This window comes from Equus przewalskii, chromosome 18, assembly GCF_037783145.1.
Source record: "Equus przewalskii isolate Varuska chromosome 18, EquPr2, whole genome shotgun sequence".
In the NCBI taxonomy this organism is placed as follows: Eukaryota; Metazoa; Chordata; class Mammalia; order Perissodactyla; family Equidae; genus Equus; species Equus przewalskii.
The window spans coordinates 24,134,765-24,144,497 of record NC_091848.1 but is presented as its reverse complement, the minus strand read 5'-3'; the positions used below and the strand labels follow the sequence as shown (position 1 = coordinate 24,144,497).

General features: G+C 46.0%; 1 protein-coding gene across 1 annotated transcript; it reads right to left on the bottom strand.

Moving 5' to 3' along the window:
* Positions 1-5,534: 5,534 nt before the first annotated feature.
* Positions 5,535-7,826, bottom strand: LOC103554758 (5-hydroxytryptamine receptor 3D-like). Its single transcript, XM_070582450.1, is given in 5 exon segments — positions 5,535-5,719; positions 5,722-5,763; positions 5,894-6,126; positions 6,264-6,505; positions 7,695-7,826. Coding segments are annotated over 5 exon segments (834 nt in total).
* Positions 7,827-9,733: the final 1,907 nt, after the last annotated feature.

Here is a 9,733-nt window from a genome sequence, read left to right as displayed (position 1 = left end):
GCATGCAGTCTTCTGTGAAGCCTTCCTGTCTCTGTCTCTGTCTCTCTGTCATGAACACACACACGCACCCCTGAACTCTGTTTTGACTCTTAAATTGGGAACAATCTCTTTGCACGGGCATCTCTCCTTCATGCTCTTGGAGAGCAGGAAGCACATCTTGTCCTTTTTTGGGCCCCCTGGGTGTGGCATATAGCAGTAGGTAGTCAATAAATGTTAGCTGAAAACCTGGCCCGTCTGTCCTTTTACTACTGATGGGGAGAGAGACACAGGCATCTTGGGCAGATGTGAGAAAGGTGGTTGGGAACTCATGGGAGTCCTGAGGCCATCTCAGAGAAGGTACCTGCTGCTCCTAGGGTGTGGCTGGGGTGTGGGCCCACGTGGGTGCTGTTTGGTGGAGGTGGGGGTTGGCAGAAGCGCAGCGGTCTGCAGCAGGTGGGATCCGGAGGGCTGGAGCCAGGGCCCAGCCTTTTATTTCTGACTGCCCCCTTTAAGTTTCCAGTATAGGCCAGGCTCAGAAAGGCCTAACCGGAGCTACCATTCACTGAGTTTGTGCCATGTGCCCTATACTGTGTTAGGTATCCTCACAAGTGTTTTGAGAGGTCAGTACTGTAACTTCCATTTTACAGATTAGAAAACTGAGGCTCAGAGAGGTTAAAAAAAAGTCTCGCTCAGTGTCCACCTAGGTGGAAATTGGTAGAATCTAGATTCAAACCCAGGTCAATCTGATTCCATTGTTCTTTCCTTGCTCTTTTCATTACTCCATATCTGGGAAGTCTTGTGGACTGGATTATGAGGCTCTTAGGTTTCACCAGTGAAATCCCAGGGCCTAGACAAGGCTTAAATCCAAAGGTAAGCAGTGGAGACAGGAGCTGTAGTTTTGCAAGTCACAGATACCAACACCTTTCTCCTTAGCTTGTTCCAAGAGAATCATACCGCATGGCCCTCTGTGGCCCCATTCACTGGGACCCTGGGGGATCACGTTTGAGAATATAGCTGCAATCTAGCAAGGGCAGAATCAGATGTTGGAAGGAGGAAACGAGAGCCATGGTTTTGCAGGCCTGATGGATGGCGATCACGTACAGAGGCCAGGGCTAAGGACCACGGGAGGCAGCCGAAACATCCAAACTGCAGGGTGGGTCATAGCTGAGGTCAGGCTGGCTGTGGTGTCTGGAGCAGGAGAGAGGAAAGGTCCTGGGACTCTGGAAAAGCACCTGGAAAGAGTGCCATTGACGAACATTCACCTGTAGCTGCCACTTTAACGGTCCAGGCTCTGAGCCCAGGCTTTCTTGAAGTATGACAGCCCCATACTTACCACTTCACTTTTCTCCACTTCATTTTTCTCATCTAAAGAATGAGGGAGTTGAATACAGAAAGTCTGTAATTCTTTACATCTGTTGTCTCCCACCCAGAAGTGGATTTGGGATTACTAGGTCTCAGTCTACGTGATAAATTGATGTTGTGTCACATTTGGGTCTTTAGTTTCTGTAAACTTATAAAAGATTTTTTAAAATCTATATTGTAAAAATAATTTAGTCTGTGTTATTAGCTCTATTTCACAAATGAAGGAATTTAAATTTATAAGGTTAAGTCATTTGTACAAGGTTACCCAGCTCGCCGTTAGAACCCAGGGCTGCCAGCTTTCAAAGTCTCTATACTATACTATACTATTTTTTTCTCTGCTATATAGAAGAACCAGTGCCAATGAATAATCAAACAAGAGAGGTTCTCAGAGGGAGGATCAGAAGTTAGAGAGAAGGAAAAGGACAGGCTTGAAATGAAGTCTGTGCCTTCGCATCCCAGAATGGGTCTGAAGGAGGAGGAGAGGGAGGCAGAGACGGTAATGAGATGATAAATTTCAATGTCAGGTTAATATGGAACTGAAAGAAAACATAGAAACCACGGAGAAATACTGCTTATATTGATTTAGAGAAAAAGAAAGTGAAGAAAAATGTTGCAAGGACCGCAGGGTGGCCATCAAATCAAATCTTGCATCAAATGCAAGATGGCCCAGGCAGGACCAGTGCTTGTCAGCAGATTTTTCTAAAAAGGTCATAAACTACCTTGCAAAACCTTTCAGAGGCTTGCCACATAACAAGAGGAAAGTCATTAGCACAAAGTGTGCTTATCATATGATTGTGTTATAGATGAAACTGAAAGGCAGCGACCGTACCTGTTAATTTTCTGGGAGAACTCTAGTTTCAAAGGTTCCGTGTGATTCTCAGTTATATGTTAAGATCCCGTGTTCAGAGTTTGCTTTAGGAGAAAATAAAATCACCATAATGATATCATGCCTTCTCTTACTGAAAGGAGATATAGCATCTTAATTCCTGTGTCAAAAAAGATAAATTACATTTTTCTGTTCAAAGAAAACTTAAAACTACATGTTGGGAAAAAACGTGAAGAAAATAAGCAGAGAAATATGCATCGTGAAAGGTGGAAAAAAGAAAAGCAAGCAAATTGATCTTAAGCAATTTCAGAACCCCTCAAAATTTGGGTAAATGAGCTACTCGGCAAAGTCAAGGATGAGTTTCCAGGTGCGATGACTATTTCAGGATGGGAGTGCAGATACAAAGGTATCTGGCAATAGATAGCAGCTGCAAAACTAAATCCATAGAGAACACGAGGAAAGATGGATTGCCCAGATCACATTTGGGGAGATATGCACTCCAGAAAGCAGAGGAGAAAGTGCAAGTAGTGAACCTGAGTGTGACGACTTATGATGGGGGTGTGGAGGGAGGGGGTGAGGAGCTGGGAACACTGAGGGAGGCAGTAAAAGGAAATTTAAAAGAAAGTTGGTCTTAGGGACGTGCTCTTTCTCTTTTAATTCTCCTAAAGTGTTAGCTGATAAACTGATAAAGACTTGAAGTGGTATTGACGTCGCAACATGGGACCCTTAGGGAACCTGTCTGGTTCTCAACCTCAGTTTGGAGGGCAGTGTGGCAAAGGGGAAGAGTCCATGTCTAGAGTCATCCTGCCAGGGTTCAGACTGTAGCTCTGTCACGTACCTCGCTGTGGAACCTTAGGGGACAGCTCCCTGGCTGTCACTTTACCTCTCTGTGCTTCATTCTCTCATTTATTTCATCTCATTTATTTGACTATATAAAATGAGGATGATAATAATACACAACCACAGTTCTAAAACCTAGAAAGCTTTGAAAACCAAACAATTTTTCACAAATCATTTGGTGTCAAAACCTGACCTGAACAGAGGTGAGACTATTTATAGTTTCATTTTTGCCATCTGGTGAGGCTACTCACAGATTCCACTGCAGAGATGTTAATGTGTTTGATTACAGGGTGCTGCCACATACCCTACTTGGGGTGTTCATAATGTATAATTCACGCACAATTGTTACCTTTTTAAAATCTGACAAATTCCAAATTCCAAAACACATTGGGCTCCAAGGGTTTGTGGATCTGTGGTTCCTACTTCATAGGATCACTGTAAAGATTAAATGTGCTTATTCATCTAAGCACCTAGAAACATGCCTGCCACAGATTAATAACTTAATATTTTGTTGGTTATTGTTGTTACTATACTGTGTCTTTTCTAAAGGCCCACCTTGTAGAAAGCTGTGAGTTGAAGAACTGTCAAAATATAAGCATATACGTTAGTTTATTCAGGTGAATGTCAGGGCTCCGGATTTGAGCCTAGGTTGTGTATACACTCGGTCTTGGATATGGCTGGAGGACTGGTGATGGTGAGGGCAGTGCTTGACAGGGTTCTGGAAACTGGGGAGCCAAAGACCTTCCTGGGGAAAAAAAAATGCAGAGAAAAAAGAAGGAAAATTAAGGGACATAATTTTAGCTGGAAGACTATGGGTCTGAGTGCAAGGAGAAATTCAGAGTTTAGTGGGATATTTCTGCCTCAATACGCCCAAGTTCCCGCGGACTCCAGCCTGAGTCCCAGCAGAAGGAGACTGCAAGGAAAGAACAAGTAACAGCTGGGCCTGGGGACTCAGCATCCAGCAGGGAACATCTGCCTCCACGGGATGCAGCCCTCCAGTGGCTCGGGCTCTGAGAGGGCAGATGCTCCTGCAGCGGACACTGAGTTAGGACCTCGGGCCCGCACAGAAGCAGTGGCACTTCCAGTGGACACTGGGAGCCTTGTCATCCTCTGAGCATCCTCTGAGGGAGCCGGAGGAGTTTGAAGAAGAGCAGTGGAGAAGAGGAGCCAGGCAAATATTGTTTAGTGTACAATATTCTTTTTTTTTTAAGATTTTATTTTTCCTTTTGCTCCCCAAAACTCTCAGGTACATAGTTGTATATTTTTAGTTGTGGGTCCTTCTAGTTGTGGCATGTGGGACACTGCCGCAACATGACCTGATGAGCGGTGCCATATCCGCACCCAGGATCTGAACCAGCGAAACCCTGGGCCACCCAAGTGGAGGGCGCAAACCCAACCACTAGGCCACTGGGCCGGCCCCCTAGTGTACAATATTCTGACTCTCTTTTTACTCTTGGCCTATTTTGACCTGGGAAATTTAGACTTGGGATAGAAAGTAGCAGAATAAATGAAAAAAAGGAAAAGAAATGGTTGCTAAAAGTAAAAGATTATGTGTGAGTTGTAATTGCTCTCAAGTCTGTGCTTTTCTGAACCTGGGTGTCCAGCAAACCATACAGCTCTCAAGTACAGCAATACAGTGGGGCCTCTACCTCCCCCAGGCAGCCAGTGGGAGAGACGGGCCAATAGACAAAGACTTGCAAAATAGGCGCGTGCTAAGAAGGGGAATTTTCCAGTTCATATGGGGGCATTTGTGTTACTCCCAAGTGAAGCAGGTGCCATCTTCAAATGTGCTTTCCTTGGCCTAATGTTCTTTATTTAGTATGATTAAGGGCACATTAACTCTAATTGCAACCCCGACACTGTTAACGGTAATTCAGGATTATGTTAACACTCTAAGTGTTTAATGATGAATGAGTCATATGCCAGGGTGTGACAAAAGGCTTCACTCTTGAAGCAAGAGAGGCCTGGTTCTGGCACATTATTAATTTCTGAAGCTTAAATCCAGGATAACTAGATTTAGGAGGTTAATCCCTATTTTATTATATTTCTTTGTAATAGAGTTGGGCCTCTTCTCTCCCCTCTCCCCACTTTCACATGTTGTCTGATAGACTTTTAAAAAAATAAGAAAATCCTTCTTACTTTGGTGATGAGAAGTTTCCGCAAGAGGACTCTCAATCTCAAGATTTTTGATACTATAATATAACGCAGGGAAGAGCCGATGCTTTCTGCAAAGGGGTTTATTGGGGGTGATTCAATCAAGGAAGTATTCCAGGAACCTATACCCTGAGGATCCAGGCAAGCAGGACTTGTGGCAGGGCTGAGAGGAGCTGATGGCAAGCAGGAACAAGAACCTAACTCTGGAAGGGCACAGGAAATCATCCAGATCTGGTTGGAAACTTCAAAGGACTGTGTTGAAAACAAGGTGGTTGTCAGGGTTGTGAGGCTAGAATTTGGACAGGCATGAGAATCTGGCTGGTTTCTGGAGGCAAGAGAAGCTCCACATTGGGGTTTTCAGGCAAGCATCTGCCTAGGTGTTCCAGAGGATGACGACCATGACAACAGAGACGGCCAGGAAGAGCAGGTAGAGGCGGAAGAGCAGGGTGTCTATCGTGTGGCTGAACTGCACCCACAGGCTGACCAAGTGCTGCTTCTGAGCCCTATCTTCCTGCTGGGCCCTTGTTGACCCAGGGAACCCATTTAATTCTGCTTTTCTGGACCTGACACCTTCCCCGCCAACTCCACCGGCTCCTTCACAGCTGTGGAGAGACAGAGACTCAGACATGGGCTGCAGAGGTAACCCAGGGAGGGATGGGACAGGGAAGGATCCAGGGGCAGAGAAATGGAGGTGTTGGAAGAGGAAGTGTGGGTAGTGCTGACTTCCCTCACCAGGCAGGTGGGCCAGGGTGAGGCCCAGACCCTTGTTTCCCTTCTGGGGGTCAGTGGGGTAGCATCTCCTTGAGCTGGTACAGTATAGAAGCAGGGAATGGAGCCACCGAGGCATGGGTGGGGGCTGGGTGGTGGCCAGGTGCAGCAGGTGGGTCATGAAGATGGTCTCCAGCAGGCTGACCACCATCAGGGACAGACACAGGGCAAAGTAGACACCTGGATGGAAGGTGGGCCTGAGTGAGGGCCAGAAACACCATCTAGGACTTCTTGTTCCTTCTTTCCCCAGAGGATCTCTAGAGAAGGGATTCTCTAGGATCCCTTCTCACTCTGACCTGGTCCCACTGGTCCCTCTTCCCATGGCACCTCCCACCTTGCTTTTATTCTCCTAATGGAGGGAGGGGCCATACTGATGAGGGGGGTGCCACTGGCAGGGAGTAAGTCGTTCATCATGAGCAGGAAGACGTTGTAGCCCAGCAGGAGGGTTATCTTGAATGCGGCACAATTGTCATTTTCTGCCGCCAGGTAGAAGCTGAGGGCATCGACGGTTATCAGAAAGCTACTGGGCACCAGAAGGTTTATGATGTAGAGCCTGGTCCTGCGCCTGATGGCCAACTGGTTGGGGGGAGAGAGGGAGCAAGTGAGGAGTAGGCTGGGAGGCTGCCATGCCAGTTGAGAGCAAGAGTTGAGATTTGTCCTAGACCAAACTCTAGTAAAGAAATGTTATCTCAAGTCCCTTTCACTGTCCTGTCCCTTAATAATAATAATAATAATAATAATAATAATAATAAATCAAAGTATCTTAACCACCACAGTCTGCCTTTCTAGGATTTGATTCTGCCATGCTGCTTACCTCCGAAATGTATCCCATTCCTTCTTGGCCCAAAGTGTCAACTTTCTCTACATAAATTTTTATCCCTACCCGTGTGCCCTCAGCAAGACTATGGGACCAGATTCTTAGGTAAAATCTTGTGCATCTTATCTTTGTATTTCTGCTTGTTTCCTCCTTAATGTCCAATCTTTAGCGATTTTGCCCGTAGACATTCAAGACCAGTGGGAGGGAAAATAAAACAGCGGCAGATCTTTTGAGATCACCAGGATTTGGAGTCAAAATATCCCTGAGACAATGTTTCCTAATTTTTCCACTGCCTCTTTTTAAAAATAAAAATTCCTGCCCTCTAAAAAGTTCTGATAGCTCTGGTGGGTGAGAAGCACACCTCACTGTGAATCACTGCCGTAGGAGCTCCTCCTTCCTTGGGGAGGATTAATCCGTCAATATTTACTGACTACCAGGTACTTTTCTGGGTACTGCAGACTTATCAGTGAAAAAAAAAAGTGATAAAAATCCCTTCCTTCATGGGACTTGCTTTCTAGTGGGAGATCTTACATTCTGTGGGGACATAAACTATGCATCTTAGGAGAAGATCACAACCAGGGCCCCTGAGCTCACATAGAAAACGATTTGGTTGTACTGGTTGGTGCCCACGGTCATCTTCGACGCTGTCTGGTGAATACCCAGAAGTACCCACTCCCCTTGCTTCTGAATGAGGTTCTGTGACATGTTCAAAATCTCTTGCACTTCGTTCTCCATGCCCAGGACCATTCTCTCTGCTGCAAAGGAGATCCAGACAACTCAGCCTCCCCAGAGGGTTCCAACCCCTTGCCCGGACTATTGGGTTCCTCGTCAGTAAGCCTCCACAACCCTTTCAGTGAGATTCTCTCACTGTTCCCAGCTTTCTCGCCTCTTCTCTCTCAAAACTCTTTCTCTGCCTCTCACCAGGCTATTATAATGAGCCTCACTCACCAGGGTAGATGAAAGAGCTGAAGGTGAATGTGCAGTTCTGTTTGTCAAAGGGGAAATAGAAGATGTCCAGGTTACAGATGCTGATCACTTGCATTGGCTTATTGTATTTGATTTGACCTTCACTGTTGACATAAGCCATGAGATCTGTAGGTGTCTGATCCACATCCATGCTGTATGTGAGAAGGACAGGGAGGAGGTGGGTGCTGTGGTTTTCTCATCAGACTTGAACTTTGTCCCCCAGGTCACTCCATTTCTGTGCTCTAGCTCCACTCATCTGACTCCACCCTTCCACCTATCTCCATGTTCTGAGGGTTTTGTAAGCTCCTCAGTTCAGACATTGCTCATTTCTAAGCTGAGTTATTGTGTGGCCCCTATCAGTTACGTTGTGCCCTCCCCTGGAGATATGTGTCCTTCATGTTTTTTCAGCCTTGATACTTACAACTCCTTGATGAAGATATCAGGAAGCCATAGGTTCTCAGTTGCTATGCTGAGATGCCTGATGCCCCCACATTCTTCTGGGTTCCACCTGATGAATGGATGGTACTAGATCTAAAGGAAACCATGGTGTGGAATGAACAGGGGGTAGAAACTAGTTTTAGTCTTGCTCTGTCCCCTGCATTTTGCATTCTTTTCCCTGCTCATTTCTTCATTCTCCCATCCCCTCTCTGGTGACAGCTGTCACAATGTCACTAACAAAGTCTTACTTGCTTCCACTTCTCCCTCAGTGCTCTCCAGGGAGACTGCGAGCTTGGCTTTGGATTCCCTGGGATGAAGCCACTTAAGTATTGGCTTCCATGGCCTTGGTTTATGGCGCCTTCTCCCTGTGCTCCATCTCTGCCCTCTTAGACTGGCAGAAAAATCAGGATGTTTTGTGTTTTTACTGTTGGTCTGGCTCTGTTTGAATTTATCTAAATCATGGATATTCTTGGCTTTATCCACCATAATTTGAAAAGTTGGACCTAGGAGTGGAAAAAAGGAGGTAGCGTGGTGAAGGGGAAACTGAGTTTATCATACCAGTTTTAGCCACAGGAACGATGTCATCAGTTGAAGTTGTTCATTCTGGAAAAACATTTTTCATCCAAGATCATTAACTCTGTGATTAACTCCAATGCCACCACCCACCTCTTACTCATTTCCAAGGCTGTTCTATGTGGCAATAATGATTTTTGTTCATAAGCCACTGAAAAATATAGGTCAAATAATCCAGGGTACATGGGAAATGTAAGTGAAACAACCAGTATGAGAGCCCATTGGGATTGTGTTTCTAGTAGAGTATTCCAAAAAGAGACAGATTTTACCTGCAGTGATGTCATTGTAGCACTTCCTGTCATCTCTCCCACCCCACAGAACGAGCTCTTAATTTTACAAAATCCAATCAGGGTACCCACTGCTCACCACTGGACTATTGCAAGGTTGAGCCAGGACTTACTACTTCCAGGATGGCTGACAAAGTGAAGGAGATATTGACATGTGTGGGGCTGTTGTAGTCGAGGACAGGACGGAAGCTGTTTCTGGCAAACACTCCTTGGAAGACAGCAGGATCTACCCCATGCCAGTCAAAGCCTGAGCAATTGATGGTGAAAATGTCTCCTCTTCCTGTAGAGAGCAGAGACCCTGTGAGAGGAGTGCCAGAGCTGGGACCTAGGGAGTGTTTCTGCAATGAGAGAAAGCTGGAGGCTTGGGAGAAGCTTGTGAACTCCCCTTTCCTGGGCCAGGGAGCATGGGCTGGGCTGATAGGCAAATGGTGGAAGTTGATGAGGTGGGCTGAATCAGGGCTCCATCCTCAATTCCATTGTTTCTGCCCCCATGCAAAACCTGTCCAAATGTGTATGCAAACTCAGCCCTGACCACTGCTTTTCAGTGTCCTGCTTTGTTTGTGACAATCTCACTACAAACCTCTCCACCTTCACTCAATGTCCTTCCACTGCTCATCTCTGTCCTTGAGCCATCTGTGTGATGTCAGTGACAAATTTTGCAGTCACAGTTCGCCTCACTGTATTAGGAAGGCATAGGTGATCGTGCATTACTGGTGAGGGAAA